We start from the raw sequence: 20,863 nt of genomic DNA, 5'->3' as shown, positions 1-20,863 counted from the left end.
CGGCATGCCGCCCCTATTTTTTGCCGCCCTAGGCACGGGCCTATGCGGCCTTGCCGCAAATCCGGGCCTGGCAGAGCAGCTAGGGACCTTCTAAGCTTTACTATCCGCAGCAGTCAGAGCTGCACAGACATATAGGGGCCTATTTATATATACAAGCTTTTCGGCTTGAGCAAAAATACATAGGCCCCATAGAGTATTAAGAATCCAGAGGGAAGGGCAATGGAAATGCATACATATCCTAGTTGCAAAGAGGTCTGAGGAAACTGTATGTCTCTTTCAAGCAAATGTGACAAATAAAATTATCACATTATTTGTTTCCTTATTTTTATTTTTAAAAAATGAAATGTATTTAAATGAAGAAAATTTTAATATAATAAAAACATATTGTGTAACTTGATATTTCAGTTGCAAGTTGACCTTGGCTGTAACTTGCCGATAAGCTATCTGTCTTCTAACTATGCCTTCCCTTAAAACATTGTTAAAGCTAAATACATAAACACTAGTTTAGACCCCACAGATATTTTACACTGCTTGTAGTCAGTTTTATCCTATAAACATACCTCCTAACTGTCCTGTTTTTTCCAGGACAGTCCCGATTTTGAGAGCTCAACCCGCAGTCCAGGATTTTTACTGTTTGATCTCTGCACTGAACAGCCAGAAAAAGATACAAAGGGGTATATTTATCAAAGAGTGAAGTTAGAGATAACCACAGTCTGCTAGAGTGAAATACCACCTCTCTCCATTCATTTTTATAGGATTTTTAAAGGCTTATTTATCAAAGGATGAAAGTTGATAAACACACCTTTAAAAATCCCATAGAAATGAATGGAGACAGGCAGTATTTCACTCTACTGGAATGGTGATGTCTAACTTCACATTTTGATAAATATACCCCATAGCAGAGAGCCCAGAATACTCTTGCACTTAGATACATTTGTAACAATTTAAGATAAACAACGATACTGAATTGTAACTATTTAAGATAAGTCTCTTGGGAGAACTGGAACTTACAGTTTAAATGGCAATTCATTAGCAGAACTGTAATAACACGTAAAACATGGCCCTAAAACCCTCAGAAATGTGTTCATACTTTCCATAACTTGAACATTTTTGTAAAATGGACATGGTATGTAGGGGGTGTGACCATAAAATTGTAGAGGTCCAAATATGTCACCGAACATGAAATGTTGTCCCTCTTTCTAGTTTTCAAATGTTGGGAGGTATGTATAACACCTATCTAGGCAATCCCCTGCTGGTCTGTGTGCAACAGTGTGAATGTTATAATGTCTTTCAGCAAAGGATTCCTAATCATATCATGGAACAAAAATGGTTAAAGTTGTATTGTTTTTGTTTGTTTGTTTGTTTGTTTGTTTGCTATTCTCCTCCAACTCCATTTAGTGCCTAGTCACACATCAGAAAATAGTGTATGAAATGAGTCTGCTATGTTACTGCATCAGGCTGTGAATCAATATATTGACCCTGTCTGTCAGGGTTGTTGGTACAGTAATTGTTGCATTAAAAAAAATGGAATGTGAGAACGTGCCCAAATGATGCAAAATGTATAAATAAATTATTACTCTTAGTTCCTTCCTTTTTTAACTTATGCATCTTTATGTGTTTACACTGCAAAGAACACTAAGTTAATCAGCAGAGTGTACATTATTTATAGTGGTAGTTGGGTGCATCATGCAGCCAGTAGTTTCATTGCAAGCATTGATCTTGGACAGCTGATACAGACTTGAACACACTCTGTATTCCTTCCCTTATCCCTGAAATGCTTAAGGGTACTATCAAATCACATTTGCTTGATTGGCAGTATAGAACTCATCCTGTCAATACAATTGATTTTTCTTTCTGTAGGCAGGGATGTGCAGGGAAACATAAATCACTTGTGTGAAAGTTTGTAGAAATTTTTGCCCAGGCATAACTGGTTCAGACTGCAGTCTCTCTATATTTCATTGTAATAGAGGTTTGTATTCTTGACTTTCAGCTTACATTTACTGGTAAGATTTGGACTTTTGTAGGTTTCTACATAACTTCTTATAAAATGGTGAAAGATTATGAATTTTATCATTTACAATACTTTGGACATAAAAAACTTTGTACATCAAGATTATTGCACATTGACATACTGTATAACATGGTTTCCAAACCAGACATAAAAGGTGCACCATATATATGTATGTTTGGATCAGTTCAAAACCCTATAGTCTTGACAAAACTTAGGATTCTTTTGAGGAACACACTGACCATGTTTGGTGACCACTCAGGGCTGAATTCATAAAACAAATGTACATTTGCAGTTGGCAGGATAATTTCTATTTTCATATTTTACATTCTATTTACATATTTTATATTTAGCAGCATGGGGTAGATTTCTGGTGGCGATTGCTGAATCATTACTATTAATGAAATAAACAAAAAGAGTACATGACCTTTTATGAGTTTTTTTTTTTTCCACTAAAAATTTAGATTTTATAGTTAAACAAAATTAAATTTTTTTGAGTTTTTGGCATAAGTCCCTAAATCTACTTAAAGTCAATTAATCATTAAACGAACCCAATAGGACTGTTTTGCCTCAAATTAAAGGGATACAATCATGGGAAAACATGTTTTTTTTCAAAACGCATCAGTTAATAATGCTACTCCAGCAGAATTCTGCACTGAAATACATTTCTCAAAAGAGCAAACTGATTTTTTTATATTCAATTTTGAATTCTGACATGGGCATAGACATTTTGTCAATTTCACAGCTGCCCCTGGTCATGTGACTTGTGCCTGCACTTTAGGAGAGAAATGCTTTCTGGCAGGCTGCTGTTTTTCCTTCTCAATGTAACTGAATGTGTCTCAGTGGGACATGGGTTTTTACTATTGAGTGTTGTTCTTAGATCTACCAGGCAGCTGTTATCTTGTGTTAGGGAGCTGCTATCTGGTTACATTCCCATTGTTCTTTTGTTTGGCTGCTGGGGGGGGAAAGGGAGGGGGTGGTTGAAGTTTATCAGAGCACAAGTCACATGACTTGGGGCAGCTGGGAAATTGGCAATATGTCTAGCCCCATGTCAGATTTCAAAATTGATTATAAAAAAAATCTGTTTGCTCTTTTGAGAAATGGATTTCAGTGCAGAATTCTGCTGGCTATTAACTGATTCCTTTTGAATTTTTTTTCCCATGACAGTATCCCTTTAAGGATAATTATATTTTAGTTGGGATCAAGTACAAGGTACTGTTTTATTATTACAGAGAAAAAGGAAATTATTAAAAAAAATGTTGAATTATTTGATTAAAATGGAGTCTATGGGAGATGGCCTTCACATAATTCAGAGCTTTCTGGATAATGGGTTTCTGCATGACAGATCCTATACCTGTATATGAAATTCATTGGTAGCAGTTACCACTAGATTTGTTGTGTGATTAAACACAAACTCTACACAAACCAGTCTTGTTGGTAGGTATATCAGGTGTAGAGAGTACAGTTCATAGAAGACTTTGTAGCAATGCTTGTAATTCTGACCCAGGAAGTAGTGATGAACAAATCTGTCTCATTTAGCTTTCTCCAAAAGGAAATGGCAAAAAATTCATGAAACGCATTGGAGTCCATAGAATGCAGTAAAATTGTTGAAGTAAGAAGTAAATACTGGAAAAGCATGTTTATTCTTACTATATTGTAAGACTAAAAGTGTAGTTCTTTATTATAGCTAAAAGCTTAGCCATTAAATATGCTCATTATACATGTAATATAGCAGTATCAGTCTGCTACACAATTTAGAGAGGATATGTGACAGTCTGTTCTCACTGCAGTAATGCTATGAAACTATTTAATTGTGCTACTTTGGTGTTCAATCTCAAGCCTTAAAATGTCTGAGAAAGCTGTGTGGGCCTTAGCTATAAGACATTCCTTTGCTGGGCCCTGGAAACAGAGTGTGGCGAGAAGGTAGAAAGATCATATGTAAATGAGGTTTAGCCATAAACCCCAAACATTGCTTCATATAGTTTAAAACTGAACATGAACTAATAAAATGTGATCAAGTTGTTAAGCATAAAATGCTTTTATATGCCGTGGCATAGCTGTAAACCCCACAAGGGATACGTTTATGCTTATCAAGGGGACCCTGTGAATCAGAGTGCTCAAAGACCTGAGGCAGTCCCATTAAGAATATCCAAGCCACTTATACCCTTAATGGCAGTCCCATTAAGAATATCTGAGGCAGTCCCATTAAGAATATCCAAGCCACTTATACCCTTAATGGGACTGCACTAGGCAAATCCATTCTGGAAAAGGACCTTGGAGTCCTTGTAGATGATAAACTTGGCTGTAGCAAGCAATGCCAGTCAGCAGCATCAAGGGCAAATAAGGTCTTGAGCTGTATTAAAAGGGGCATAGAGTCAAGGGAGGAGGGGGTCATTCTTCCACTGTATAGAGCACTTGTAAGGCCCCATCTAGAATATGCCGTACAGTTTTGGTCTCCATCGCTCAAACAGGACATTATTGTATTAGAGAGGGTACAGAGAAGGGCAACTAAGCTGGTGAAAGGTATGGAAAATCAAATTGGGGATGTTCACACTGGAGAAGAGGCGCTTAAGGGTTTATATGATAACTATGTATAAATATATAAGTGGATCATATAATAAAATCTCTAATGCTTTATTTACCAGTAGGTCTTTCCAGCTGACACAAGGTCACCCATTCTGATTAGAAGAAAAGAGTTTCCGCCTAAATATTCCCAAGGGGTTTTTTAAAGTGAGAGCTGTGAAGATGTGGAATTCTCTCCCTGAATCAGTTGTACAGGCTGATACATTAGATAGCTTTAAGAAGAGGTTGAATTGCTTTTTAGCAAGTGAGAGAATACAGGGTTATGGGAGATAGTACAAGTTGATCCAGGGACTAGTCCGATTGCCATTTTGGAGTCAGGAAGGAATTTTTTCCCCCTCTGAGGCAAATTGGAGAGGCTTCAGATGTTTTTTTTTTGCCTTCCTCTGGATCAACTGGCAGTTAGGCAGATTAAAAAAATAACTAAAAGGTTGAACTTGATGACGTGTGTCTTTTTTCAACCTTACTTCCTATGTTACTATGTAACTATGTAGCCTAGGGTGCAAAGCACCAAAAAATTATGGATTGTGTTTGTTTTTTCCCACTGCTTTTCTGTTTGTAAGTGACCCCTGAAGAGAAGTATATGTCTTGGATCTGAGACTTAGCTGCTGCCAGTACTTACTTGAATCTGGATAAGGTCAGAGAAAAAAATAGAACGTTCAGTAGAGACAAGGGATGATCAAGGGAAACAGGGAAGCAGATGATCGTTTGAGGATAAGGAACTACAGTAAATATGAGGAAGATAATTGGGAAAAAATATCCAGGAACTAACTGCAGTCAGGACCTCACAAATCATTATATGTAACAGACAAGTGTGAAGTTCCTAAAGGTATAATAACATACTAAATTCCTCTTTTCAATATAGTTTATCTTTCTCTACAATACCGATACAGTAAGTGTATTTCCAGGAAAGTTAGAGATACATTTTATGTAGAAACCCCCATACTTAATAAAAGACTGATTGCCCAGGTGCAGTAACACATAACAACCAATAATGTGTTTGTTTTTAAACAGATGGCCAGTATATTCTACCTGCTTATTAGTTGTTATAGGTGACTAGACAAATAACTTATCTTGCAACTTTTATTACATAACCCAAAAATACCTCTGTTCCTTTTTGAACACATTTATTAAGTTACACATTTCAGAGACATTTCATACACACAATTGGTCCAGCTAGAGAATTATCCGCCTTATATTTTTCAGTACAATTTACTAGGCAAAGATTTATGGTCTTAACTTTAAATATAAACCTCTGGTGTAGTACAGTCTCGAAAGCTTCTTCGATATCTATAAAATCTAGGTCACATTTACTGCAGCATAGCATTTTATATCCCAAGTTTGTTTCACTGTCACTTCTGTCCAAAATATATGCCTGAATAGTATTGGCAATAGTCAACAGTTAAGATACCAATCATAGAATGAAAGCATTTTATAAATGTGTAACGACTGTACGAACCATTGTGTAGCTTTAAGGTGGATTGATAGGGGCACATTCACTGAAGTGTGAATTTTCTCTTCATCTAACTTCACCAAAGTTCAACTCATTCATCATGTGTATTTTCATAACACATCTCATATTTACTAAAAATCGGAAATACACTTTTTCAAGAGAAATTTGGTGAATTTTCTCCTGGCATAAATTATCTGTGAAAATCTACCAATATATTTTCCCTATTAAACAGCAGTAGGGAAAATTCTCTAGAGAATTTTCGCCATGGAGAAAATTAGCATGGAAAGAGTGATGTTGATAATGAGATTTCATTATCTTTATAATAGCATTTGCCAACCTGAAATTTCTCTTTGAAAATATATGTTCTTGTGCTCTTAGTGAATTGGAGAAAGTTCACCTGGAGAAGAGAGGTGAATTTACGCCAATGCAAAGAGAATTTTAACCACTGCAAATTTATTTCTCCAAAACTTGGTATATTCTCATTTTACTAAATTGGCGATGTTGAGGGGAATCGTATTTTTTGGTGAAACTTCTCCAAATTTTCATTCACCCTTTAGTAAATATGCCCAATCGATTGTAGCGCTTATTATAACTGAGCATATTGCAGTATTGATTAGTGCATATACTATTGCAGTATTTTAATTTATAGAATGCAATATTCAACCATTTTGAATGAATGCAAGCTGTTGTAGCATGTCACTCATAAGCTAGGAGGTGAATGTGCTTTTTAAGAAGATATAAAGTAAATGTATTTGAGATAGCAATCATCACAGTGGAATCAACTTTTCAGAAAATAGACCACATACTAAAGTACTGTTGGAACCTGCATTCTTATTCATGCCTATATCAACGCTGATGAAACTGAGATATTCAGCTTTATTAACCCACCATAATCATAGTATGCACTGCAGTTGTCTATATATCAATAAGGGGCAGATTTATCAAGGGTCGAATTTCGAAGTTAAAAATACTTCGAAATTCGACCATCGAATTGAAATACTTCAACTTCGAATATTGAAGTCGAATTTTTTTTCACCGAATTTGGGTATCCTGCGGTCAAATTAAAATCGTTAGATCGAACGATTAGATTCTTCGAATCTAACTGTTCGAAGGATTTCAGCGATTGATCGAATGATTTTACTCCGACTTCCAAAAACTTAGAAAAATGCTCTAGAAGGTTTAATTTGGCAAAGTAATGAAGTCGAAGTTTTTTTAAAGAGACAGTAATTCGATTATCGAATGGTCGAATATTTGAACGATTCTACTTCTAATCGAATTCGAAGTCGAAGTCGTAGTATCCTATTCGACGGTCGAAGTATCCAAAAAAATTACTACGAATTTCGAATTTTTTTACTTTGAAAATTCCCTTGAATTCACTTCGACCCTTGATAAATCTGCCCCTAAGAGATATGAAAAATGTACTGCATGGCATACTCAAGAAAGGATGGAATGGAGCCAAGCAAATATGACACTGGCCTTAGAGTTCTTTAGGTCTAGGACAGTTTGAGGGCTCTGTTGTGTCGAAGGGTCTAGAATTAACTGTTTCAAGCATGTATGCTCTTTTCCTGGGCATTTCTTTCTTTGCAATAAATCTATTTATATTTACAACATATCATACAGTCATCTTCTGTTCAGTGCAGTGAAAACAAGAAATAAAAGCAACCCAGTTGGAAAAGCAGGTTACAAAGTCTGCTGTCCGTGCATTCTAATGAGATATACAATCGTGATTACTAAGTGAGAATCAACATTAGCATCAGATGTTATCTCACTGTATGACCACCTCTTTTTAAACCCTCTTTTAATGTGGAATCACAGCCCCGAAAAGACTCTTTTGCACAGGACTGTGTTTAATGGCTGCAATCTATTTTTTATAAAAAGCAGGAAACAAGCTGTCCTCGGTAAAAAGATTTACAAAATGTAATCATTGTTGAAAAATTCTCTTTGAACTGCCTTGTCCACAGGGGTCTCTGGCTCCCAATACCCTGTTTTCTTTAGAACACCCTTACAAGTTCCTCTGGAAGATCAGGTACACTGGCGCTGTGCTCTTTGAAGTCTTGAATGAATGAAAGAAAGGCATAATAAAAGGGAGCTGTTGATCAAGCATAAAATACTCTTTAAGCCGACAGAATAGCAGAGTTAACACATCCTAAGCTGCTTTTGGTTTTTTTTCCCCCTCTTTTTATACCCCCTCCACATTTTCCTGTGCTTTGTGTACAGTGGGGGTTTTATAGGATGAAAAGTCTCTGATCTATGTAGTATGCCATTTCCTAACAAAAAAGCTAAATGGGATTGGTTTTTACATCCCTACATCTTTCGTCTTAGTATTTTTTCTCTTTTTTTCAGCAATACAAAGGTTGCTACCATCCATTACAGACATGAGATTTTACCCAGATTGCATAGGCATCCTTGGCGTAAGCAAGAACTAATATAGCAAGGCTTTTAGGGGACAACAGAAGCAAATGTTAGAGATACTATCATGTGTATTGCTCTATATAAATCCATAATTTGTTCTGATGTCGTTTTGAGCCTTGAAAGAGTTAAGAAGAACCGCTTTTCTTGAAAGTAAGAGGCAAGCTGCAGTCTCATTTTATATCTAAAGTTACCATGCATAATTAATATGTGGATGCTGAGTACCAGCCATACAATTTACAGTGGATTGCATTTCAAACATGTGTCCCTAATAGGAGTTCTCATTATATTCCGAATAATAGTGAAGGGTGTCCAGTCTCTTTACATAAGACTTAAGCACACTTGCTCTAGATGCCAGAGGCCAGGGGTACAACTGTGTGGGGAAATCGCCCCCCCCCCCTTCAGTTTCTTAACTAAAGTGCAAGAGTTTAAATAAGCCTTGTCTGTAATGGGAATCATTGAAAACACTTCCTTTATATTCTTGGGAGTGTGTTTGCTAAAAGTGGAGATAAATACTGTATATGTGATGTTTCCCATAACAACATCAGCAACAAGATTTGAACATTCACCTACTAGTTTGGCCCTAGAGCTTGACATTCTGTTCTAAGGTTTTAGAAGTATACTTTTGAGCAGAAATGTACAGGGAAAGAATGCCCTATGAAAAGCACATGCTGTATTCTAACAACAAAACCTGCATAACTAGTCGAAGTTCTTAGATGTTACTGTTGTGTTGAAAATTTCACGGTGTCTAGAATGCATTCTTAGAAGTTTCTTCAGAGTCGCATCCCACCATAAATTAAGGCTTTTTTTTTTGCATTTCATTGCATGGATTCCATCATATTAGAAATTGTGTTAAGACTTGAGTTTAGATATATATATATATATATCTGCCCTGAACAATTTTTACCTTCATGTGCAACAATTATAAATATGGTTCATGCAAAGTGCACTTCTAGATGTTATTGCCAGCTACACACTGAAATGCCAGCTTAATACATTGAGCTGTCTCAAGTTGTGAAGCACAATGGTTTTGTCAAATGAGAAAGCTGGGAAAGGTTAGGTTTCATGAAAAAATGTAATATTCTTTTATGCAACAATGTTCTCATAATATGAAAATAGCCAATATAGTGTATATTGTCTGTTATTGAAACCACACATCTTCAGAGTTTTTGTAGCTCTCTCCCTTTCTTCTCTTCTAATTAGTATTTCTTGATGGTAATAATTTTTTTCTCTGAAAATCCTACCAAGTACTGTATAGCCAAACCCTCTAACCCAGGGGTCCCCAGCATTTCTTACTCGTGAGACACTGTTTAATGTAAAAAGGGGAGCAACAAAAGCATCACAAAAAGTCCATGAGGGTGCCAAATATGGTCTGGGATTGGCTATTTGGCAGACTGTCAGCTAGCAAGAGGCTTTATTTGGTAGTACCTCTTGTTTTTATTCAACCAATCCTTGCCACCAAGCCAGGAATTTTAAAATAGCCACTTGCTTTGGGGACACTGGGAACAACATCCAAAAGGTTGGTGAGCAACATATCACTGGTTGAGGATAACTGTTTTAACCAATAAAAGAACCATTAAGTGTTTTGCTTACTTCTTTATAGGCAATTTAGGATTATGGCATCTGCCTGTAAAAGTAAACAATTAGGGGAAGATAAAGAAAGGGACAGTCTAGTAATTGCTAAATGGTATTAGAGTCATGTTATAATTTTTATTTAACTCAATTACAGAACCTCCGATTTTTTTCTCTTTCTACCTGATAGTAAATAAGCATTACCGATGTTTGGCTTCATCCTGTTCTTTGGGACAGCACTTCCATGGGTTTTTACAATATACAATGAATCATGATACTTTCATTGATAATATGAAGTCCCCAAACCTCAACCTGTATTTTAGTCACCTCATAAATATTTGCAATATTTAATCTTAGAAAATGTGAGAAATAGGGTCTTACCTGAACCTATCTCATTTGGACTGCACTTTCTTTATAAAGAGCAAGCCCAGAGCTGCACCCCTTGCAAAATGAATTGAAACCCTGTAAGTACTAGTATACAGACAGTTCTGTTACCAAGCCTTGTGCCCTGTGGATGGCACGCTAAAGAAATGTAATCACATGGGAGATTGGGACAGAATGTGTGGAGGTGGGACAGCAGTGAACCAGCAGTGTGCCCTTTATTGCCCTCACTCATTTCAATGTATCTATCACTTCCCCAGTCATTACAAGCTGCTGCCTTCATCTTGAAAAGGCCCAGTAAGCACCATGGCAGTTTCACAGCAATTTACATGCTGCGCAGTCTATAAGCTTTCTTTTATGGTATCTGCAGTTTCAGCATGAATGATTGCAGTGTCAAAACCAGCTTTGTATTCGTCTGTCAAATTGGGCGGTCGCTATCAGACAGATGTATTTATGTGGTGAACTTCCTGTTTAGGATTCAGTGGAGTATATATTGTTTATGGTTCATAAAATCTTACTACTGTCCTCAGACACTAGCAGATCAGAGCTTTAACTTTCATGGTGCAGTAAATTAAGAAGGGGGAAAAAATGTCCTCAGAGGACAGTAAAACCGACTTCAGTTAGCAATGGTTAAATGGGATTTTATAAGCACATTTGGTGTGGAACTGTTTTGCATGAGCTGAATACCTTAGAGATGACACACATCTGCAGGCACTTTATTAAATCCTTAGTCAGCACTTTTCAACCTGATGAGATTACTTCTTCATTTGACTGGAGAAAGGAAAGCTAAGATCTTGTAGTGGGCTGCAGAATTCTTTTTGATGTTTCACCTTGAACACTAGAAAGAGAAGGACTAAGAAGCATTGTTAAAGAGGATAGAGAAGTGCAACTTATGTTTAGGTACAATACAGAAACTTCTCAGCCTACTTCTTTATAATGGCACTTGTTCTATGTCACGTTCATTGTGATCTTTATAATCCTTTCTTCCCACTCGTGTGGAGATTTGAAATATGTTGGCATATATGTTTGCCAAGCAATCTTAGATAGAATATATTCCATTAACATGGGGCAGATTTATGATATTTGTATTTTTTTAATAATCTAACACATTTTCCTTGCTATTTCAAAAAAGTAACACTAAAAAATGTTTACTTAATTGAAAGATATACTTTTTTAGGGTGTATAAGGGTTTTTAGGGTGTTATAGTTCAGCACTACTCATAGTAGTAACATAGTAAGTAAGGTTGAAAAAAAGCACACGTCACCTTGTGTCAGCTGGAAAGACCTACTGGTAAATAAAGCATTAGAGAGATTATTATATGATCCCCTTATATATTTATACATAGTTATCATATCACCCCTTAAGTGCCTCTTCTCCAGCGTGAACATTCCCAATTTGGCCAGTCTTTCCTCATAGCTAAGATTTTCAATACCTTTCACCAGCTTAGTTGGCCTTCTCTGTACCCTGTCTAATACAATAATGTCCTGTTTGAGTGATGGAGACCAAAACTGTACGGCATATTCTAGATGGGGCCTTACAAGTGCTCTATACAGTGGAAGAATGACCACTGTAGGTTTGTCAAGATCCTGTTGCAAGGATGCCACATCCTGGATGTAATTAATTGGGCTGGATAGTTTTGTGCCATCTTCAAACACTGATACATTACTTACAACACCCTCCCCTAAGTCATTAATGAACAAGTTAAATAAAAGTGGACCCAATACTGAGCCCTGAGGGACCCTACTAAGAACCTTACTCCAAGTAGAAAATGTACCATTAACAACCACCCTCTGTAGCCGATCCTGTACACATTTTCACATTTGTGAAAGTATGAAATGCTTTGCAGATGTACCACCTTGTCTAAAAAAAAGCTCACTGGCTGTCAGTAAATGTTAATAAATGTGCTAAAATTTGAACTGATGTCAGGAACTGTCAGGACTCCATTGTTAGAAATTTAGTAAATCTGCCCCTACAGAAATCTGCCAAATAGATGCTAACCCAACAAAACTGTTGAGCAGATGGGCAGCATTTGCACATAAATCAGACCATGTTTTCAACTTGCAACTTGTGTCCATTGGGTCACAATTAACAATTATTAGTGTGTGTGTGTGCATTGAAAATGTCCTTTAATGAAGCAAATGTATTTTTCCTTATAGGGATCAGTTTGTATAATTGCTTCTGAGCAAAGTCAAGTGGAGAGCTTTGAGAAATGGAATCGTAGTTGTCTCCTTAATGGTGATTATTATTCTATAATAAGCGTTTCAGAGATATTTTGCAAAGGTTCCACCAAGTCTAATTTAATTCAAATTTAATCAAGCAGTTTATTGGCCTGCCAAAACAATGTGGACCAGGAAATAAAATCTGTTCTATAGTTATGTGGGATTCGTACCTAGGTTTCTAACATGGTATGGTAGAGTATTTCTTTATCTAGTATGCCTTTCTGATGTTTCAAACAAGGATCATCTTTGTAACAATTTTATTGGGCTTATTCTCATACTTACCCATTTATAGTGCAAATAAACGCGTTCAGTTTCTAAAATTTAACCCTTTGAATGTATAAAATGTATATCCATCATCCAGCCTAATTAGAAAGAGGGGTGATTTGCAATGATTGGTATTTTAAGATTTAATGGCATCATGCTGTTCTAGGGCAAAGTTGAGCTTATCTGCAGAACCGTTGCATTGCAAGAACTGTCTCAACGAAGAGGCAAAAAAAAAAAAAAAGCTGAAAGCCTTAACACCAGACAAAGACACAAGAGCTGCTCTGCACAGCTAAAATAAAACTCCCGACTCAGCACCTTCTATTGATTAAAAACTAACCTTTAAAGTAACTCTCACAGTGTGCGGTTAGCATTTAAATTTAAACATGTCATGAAAGTTGATTTGTGTCCCTGAATACTAACTCCAAAGGTGTATCATTCATATCAGTGTTTTTTTTTTAAATTCCCTTAAGCAGCTGAAGTATTTAAAAAAAATGTCAATAGGGCAAAAAACAAGGAAGATCTTGACTTGGTCTTATACTTTTCTTTTCCCATGCAAATATTCAACCTCCTCAGGAAGAGGGAAAAAAAGTGTGCAAAGTGAAACTCAATAATTGGTTCTTTGTCTAAGTTTCTCAAGTGCCAGAGAAAGACAGATTAATTAAATATACAACAGTGTTTTTGGAGTGTGGGGTCCCACTTGCTGGGTAGGTCATAAATTAAGCAGAATAAATACTTCAATGTGTTTGCAGTGGGTTAGCTACGTCAGAGCAAAGGGGAAGGTTGGTGGGAGGAGAGCCGACTGTTCCTTGCTAATGATAGTCACGTCGGAGTCTGTCTGGTTGCCCCTAGCAACCAGACATGATGTAACTCCAGGATGAACTTGAACTTGGGGGACTTGAAAAGGGAACAATAGACCAGAGTAATCAATAAAGCTTATTTCAGTGAAGGATTACAGAGCTGCTCTGGGGTAACCTTGTCTGCAAGGCACATAATGAATAGTAAGATGTGTGAAAAAACTTTTTTACCTCTGTAAGAGTTTAATGGTGCAGTGTACAGTCTGGAGAATGGTGCCAAGACGCATTCTATCCCCTGGTGCTTAGCTGGTGCAGCCGGTCTGTATGGCACCCAGTGTACAGTGGAAGCAACTCCATTCATTCAGCTTGTGTGCCGGGAGCAGTGCATTGCAATGCATTTCACTGCTGACAGATTTCTCCTGAATGGATGTGAGTCTTACAAGGCAATCTGTCATTGTTTGAAGAAATAGTGCAGCACTCTAGTGGAATAGAAATCCAACTAATTCATATATATTTATATGCGTCAGATTTGATGAATTTTGCTTAAGCGTTGATAAATATCAGCTACAGGAGGAAGGATGCTGGCAGGGCACCCACACATCAATTGCAACACAATATGATTACTGACAGTAATTAGAACTCACATACACTTTTTGCTGCTTTATTTAGTATTTCCCCCAAATGGAACAATGATGGTGTAGCAAAGTTAAGGGAAAATGGTACAAGATCTAAGCAACTTGTCAATTGGTCTTCATTATTTATTTTTTATAGCTTTATAATTATTTGCCTTTTTCTTCTGACTTTTTCCAGCTTTCAAATGGGCGTCGCTGACCCCATCTAAAAAGCAAATGATCTGTATGGCTACAAAATGTATTGTTATTGCTACTTTTTAGTACTCGTCTTTTTAGTAAGGTCCTCTCCTTTTCGTATTCCAGTCTCTTATTTAAATCAATGAATGGTTGCTAGGGAAATTTGGACCCTAGTTACCAGATTGCTTAAAATGCAAATTGAAGAGCTGCTGAATGAAAAGCTAAATGACTCAAAAACCGTAAATAATAAAAAATGAAAACCAATTGCAAATTGTCCCAGAATAACACTCTCTACATCATACTAAATGTTAACTTAAAGGTGAACAACCCCTTTAACAAGTATGGAAAGTAGGTTTTTATTAGTTGTTTAATTTTTCATTTTTCAGACCCTTTATAGTCAAGTCTGACTTATAATGTTTTTTGTTACAAATAAATATTAAAATAAAGATACCCCTGATATTATGCACAAATCCTAGTCAGTGCTCCAGATATCTAAACCAGGGCTGACTTTCACCATGATGACTGGACCATGATGCTCTGTGCCTTTACTTGTGTATAAATGATTATACAGATACAGGTATGGGACCTGTTATCCAGAATGCTTAGGACCTGGGGTTTTCCCGGATAAAGTATCTTTCTATAATTTGGTTTTTCATGCTTTAAGTCTACTAGAAAATCATGCAAATATGAAATAAACCCAATAGACTGGTTTTGCTTCCAATAAGGATTAATTATATCTTAGCTTGGATCAAGTACATGACATTGTTTTATTATTACAGAGAAAAAGGAAATCATTTGGATTATTTGGATAAAATTGAGTCTATGGGAGATGACCTTTCCATAATTCTGAGCTTTTTCTATAACGGGTCTCCGGATAATGGATCCCATACCTGTACTAACAAAGTTTTTTAGTTACACCACTGCTCACATACAGATATTTGCTTTTATATTCTTACTTGTGGTAGATTGAAATATTTTAAACATATTTGCTGTTGGTAACTACACTGGTGCAATTTAGCACCTATGTTAATAAATCAGGCCAAGAATATTGTAAATATTGAGTTGAAGCTGGATCCTTTTAAGGTATTTGTTTCAGATCTCAGCTCAGTGAATCCCAATGTTACCTTTAAACGTTGCATCTAAAGAAACCATAACTAGGTTCTTTCATTTCATTTCCTTCATAGATACACGAATAGCCCAACTGTGTGTGTATAATTATGTTAATAGCTGAAGAAGTAAAGCTCATAATACTACCTAGGAAGGAACCGTTTCTTTTCTCTTAAAAGCTTTGGCCAAGCATTCTTTTATATTGAGCTTCATAACAATTGAGTTAGATACAAGCATAAAAGTGACATATTCTTATATATCTTCTATTATTACTTTGGCAAACTGTTCTGTGCAGCAATTGCTGACAATTTATTTGGTAATAATTTAAAAGCTGATTCATAGAAATATCAGGCCCTGAGCCTCCTGCTTTTTATTTAGGATTCTTCCAAACTTAACTGCACTGCCAACGAACACTCCACCTGCTTGCTAATAAATACACATTTTAGGGTGGTTTGCATTTATTTTAAGAAGCAAATTATGATTAGTGATCCTTCAGTAGTTATAATGCTTCTGTAATTGCTGGTAATTACTATGCCTCTATAACATCGTGATTAATAACTGACTATAATGACTATTTACATATTTATTTAGAAATGTATGCCTTTTAGTGATGGGCAAATTTGTCCCGTTTTGCAGATTTTGACGCTGGCGACAATTTGCCAGCATCAAAATGAGCGCCGGCACCCCCGAATTACCACCTGGTGAATAAAATCACTCATCACTAATGCCTATAAAAATAAAGGGCAGCATGTGTAAGGTTTGGTGATAATAGGCAACGCATGGATACATTTTACCACTGCAAAAAGTAGCACCATCAACACAGGTGTAACATTTGACATCTGACATAAGGATACATCTGTGGATTCTTTTGTTTTAGTTTAATCCAGTTCCACGTTCCAGTCAAATATAACAAAACTGATTGAGTAAAAGTGAATATTAATTTATTTATATTCAATATTTAACAAAATTCTGTCTTAGGGGGTTGTTTATCAAAAGTTGAGTTGATTTTTACCTGAAAATATTGAGTATTCAAGTGTATTTTTCAGTCAAAATGCGAATTTTTGGGTTTAAAAAAAATCTAGAATTTTTCTTTTTTTTTAAATAAATAAATGTATTCTACCCCGAAACTGGAAATAGCTTGGATCCAAAAATACACCATCTAAAACCTGTTGAATAGATGTCAAAGGCAAATGTAGATGTCAAAGGCAGAGGTCCCTTAAACAAATTGAAGATGTATGTAGCCTTCATGATGTTTTTTTCAGTGGGTTTCGGTAGAAAACTCCGTCAATTAGAACGATTTGAGTTTTTCACTCCAACTACACTGATTCCAGTTTTTTACATTTCTTGCTTTTTCATAAATTAGAAAATTTATGAGTTCATTCGATGTATAAAAACCCTCAGAAACCTCTAAAACTCGACCTTTGATAAATAACCCCCCAGGTGTTGTACAACGCTTAAATGTTTTATATTCATCAAAAAATACTGTGTTAAGACACTGCTTCCTTTGGAATTTTCAGCTCCATAATTTTCCCAGAACATGACCAAGCACTTGACAAAAAACTAAAATGCAAAGCTTAGGACTCACAGGAGCAATCCTGAAAGTAGGAATATCTGTGGTTTGGGAAGATTCTCTCTGCTGTGTGTCAAAAACGGTATGATTTTCATGTATGAGTAGACTGAAAATTAAAATATGGGAATCAACCTCACTATTTTCAAGGAAAACACCATGTGAGCCATAGTTAGCATTGGGCTGTGAAAAAAAGCAACACAAGAATTTGCAGGTTTGGCATTATGGTTAGAATTCTTGACTCACTTTCAAAATAATGAATTCACTTTAATGTGCAGATCAGATTTTTACTAAGTTTTAAAGAGACAGTTTGGGGGAGTATATCTCCATGATAGCACTTCATTGCTGGATCTGTATTGTATTGCTTGCATGCATGTTGGCTGTTCTTGTGTAGGTCACAGATATTGTTTACATGTATGCGGTGCTGTTAAAATAGTTACTAGGTTTTGCCTATGGCAGATGCCATGTTATGCACGGGTTTATAACTCCTGTCTATTATTTTAAAATATGGAGTCAGAACAAGAACAAAAGCAGCATATCCAGGGTCCACCAACCAGGTACAAACATATTCTGTTCTGTTGGTGTGGTTAAATCAAATCATTATAAATGATGTCCTAGGCATGCATTTTTGCCTAAATCCTCAACACTGGTAAGGCTGCTTTAATGCAATGGTGAAAGCAAGGCAAATATCTCCTTTTTCCCCATCTCTCTCGGTAACAATTCTGTGGCAATACTATCCATAGTGGGTACCATAGAATTTTAATGTTTTGGCAAGAATAGACTGGGTTGCAGTGTATTTTTTATGCTCCATTCTATTTAAAAAATGTGTTGTACATTCAAGATGACTCAGTTCTATTATAATATTATTATTATTATTATTATTATTATTATTATTAATAATAATAATAATACCATTTATTGATGAATAAATATGTATTCCTCTGAAATGCCTAATTCTAAAGTTAGTGAAGCTAAAAAGGTTAATGGTTGGCTTCTCCTAGTGATCCCTGTTTAAATGCCCCTTGTGTCATTTTATGTAAACTGCACTGACTGCAGAACTCTGCCTACATTTATTGAATTTCTCATTAAATAAAATGCATGTTTATATCAGCATTTGAAGTAATAAATCAATGAAGAAATTTGTAAAATAGTTTTCAGACCATAATAAAGTATGTTGCTTTTTTTTTTCTTTTTAGTCCTGGTACCTGGGATAAAGGTCACAGATTTCCATCACGCACCTGACAGACCACCTGCCCCTTTCCGTCTCTGTAACCTGGAAGCAAGTAACAACACAGCACAGTTACTTTGTGTCAATGGAAGGGGAGACAAACTTATATGTCAACAGGAAAACAACTTCAAGAAAAAAAACATCTGTGGTCGCATGACAATGACCATAACGTTTCAATTTCAATTTTTTTTTTACATTGGAGTCTGGAGAAATTCTTCTTAAAGAAAAGGTTGGGCTTCACTGAATTTAAAGTGTTTTGTTAGTAGTGTGAGCATTAGGTTATGCTGAATAGGCTTAGTCTGATGTTATTTACTGATTTGCTGTAAGACACTTGTCAACTGAAGCCAACCATTTTCTCTGAAGCATATGCTTCCTTTTTTTCCATGAGTGTGATACTTCTTTAAGTCTTGTGAAGGAGCAGTCCATATATTATGATATGCGCTTCTACTCTGTCTAGGGGTACGGGCTGCAGAAATCAAGAAAGTAGTCAAAACCCTGCATGTTTTATTTATAAATGATGGAGTGCAACTTAAGCTAAGTAACGGGAGAGGAGAGAAAAAAATTCTTGACCCCTATTGAAATTATGAAGTTGTTTTACCAATCACACCTGACATGTTGTGTTGCGTGACATATCAAATTCAAAATGGCCGCCCTTCTTTTTTGACAAGGAGTAATCACATCCATGACCCTCGAGGCAATGTTCCTCTGGAGTTGCAGAACGATGTTAATGAGTATGCTGAGAACTCCTACTATTCAACTTACAAAATGCTGCACTTACACATAAGCTTTTTTAATCAAATTTTCAACAATTACACAGAAACACAGCAATGGGGAAGATGGTCTGTTTTGACAGAAACTGACAGGAATTAATCATAACAATCGTGTTTGGATTGAGTAAAGTGCAATTTCATTGGATAGGTGAATATCTTTGTAAGATAGAGATTGTTGAAAATTCTATTTTTGTTTTCCAAGTCCTCTCACCCTAGGACTCTAAATTATTGGGGTAAAAACAGCCTTGCAAAAGAAAGGGGAGCTATTTTTGCTTTTTATGTTTTTTATTGTTAAACTTGTATCCCTTTAAAACTAAAAGAAAATGTAAAAAAAATATATATAAAACATAATGGTGCTTTTACCACAATATGTTAACTACATTAAATGCTAAGTAATCAGTTTCTGTTATCAAAGCACATAACTAAAATGAAATCATAATATCTTAATTTTATAAGCTAAAGTCACTATTAATGGAGTATGCCAATTCAGACAAATGCTACACGTTCCCTACACATAGGATTTTATCAGACCCCTTTGAATCTGTCGAAAAAAAATTGGTCCAGTCGTATCCGTGTCATTTCGATCACTTGCAACTCTGGACTAAATACTGAGTGAACTGGGGTTACAGCACTTGCTGAATAAATGAAATTGGATCATAAACTTCATGTATGTTATGTACTTAAAAATAGAAAAAAAAGACAAAAAAAAGCTTAAAAAAAACAAAACAAACAGAATACATGTGATTTTTTTTCTACCAGACAGCGGAGCATCCCTTTGCTTCGCATGCAACTTTAAGAAGGTTTCCTATACTATACATATATATTATACTTTCCATTTGGCAAAGCTGCCAATGTGGAAAAAAATCTCTGCATGTTCTAGTGTTAGTATCTCATTTTTATATAGTTATAGTAGGATAAAGTAGAGTGCATTAAGACAAAACATTTTAATCCCTAGACCAGGCACTTGCCTTTTTACCCCATCACCTGTACAGCCAAAATATGGCCCACTTACTTTTATTTTATTATTTTATTTTTTTGGTAGTGAAGTTTTGAGTTAAACTCTATTTGATCAGTCCTGTTAAAGGGCTTTTACTACTGTCCCAAACAATTAAGTCAATGAAAATTCATGGGAAGACACTTTGCTCCTCATCTTTTTATTTTAACCCCTGAACTTTTTAGTGTTTTATATTTTTAATTTCCTATTAAATGTATGGGCTAGGTGTTGGCCTGCAATGTTGGAGCAAACCTGCAGGGCTTTGCAGGCCCCTCTAGCGCTCTTGGAGGTTCATTTGCGTGAAGATGAAAAGTTTCCATATCAATGTGCCTTGCCTTGGATCAGGGGTGTCCAAACTTTTGGCTCGCCGGGCCACATTGGAAAAAGAAAATTTGTCTGGGGCCACACATGAAATACACAAACACGTTTGATTTGTAAAATTAAAGGAAATACACAGAAAAAAACTACAATGCCAGTTGGATAACCAGATGGAGCTATACACTGGAATATGGGACACCTGGATAATAATAGACATATTATTATATTATTATTACTAACTGGGCAATGGGCAGAGTCCCCCTTCTCCTATTTCCTCGGGAAGCAAGCGTTTCAAGCAAGGCCGCATTCATATGCATCCTGGGCCGCATGTGGCCCTCTGGCCGCAGTTTGGACACCCCTGCCCTGTATAGTGATTATTTGTGGAATTGT

The 20,863-nt window shown here is 36.1% G+C and overlaps 1 protein-coding gene across 7 annotated transcripts in view; it reads left to right on the top strand.

Moving 5' to 3' along the window:
• Positions 1–20,571, top strand: part of LOC108714237 (nuclear factor 1 A-type) — a 229,730-nt gene extending 209,159 nt beyond the window's left edge. For all 7 annotated transcript variants that reach the window (XM_018258267.2, XM_041590407.1, XM_018258266.2 and 4 more), the window contains one exon: positions 18,360–20,571. In XM_018258267.2, the coding sequence (XP_018113756.1) occupies positions 18,360–18,377 (18 nt within the window). In that variant the 3' untranslated portion in view covers positions 18,378–20,571. The remainder of the gene's footprint in view (positions 1–18,359) is intronic.
• Positions 20,572–20,863: the final 292 nt, after the last annotated feature.

Source organism: Xenopus laevis, chromosome 4L (genome assembly GCF_017654675.1).
Source record: "Xenopus laevis strain J_2021 chromosome 4L, Xenopus_laevis_v10.1, whole genome shotgun sequence".
Classification (NCBI taxonomy): Eukaryota; Metazoa; Chordata; class Amphibia; order Anura; family Pipidae; genus Xenopus; species Xenopus laevis.
The sequence above is the reverse complement of the archived record's forward strand: the minus strand, read 5'-3'. Positions and strand labels throughout refer to the sequence as shown.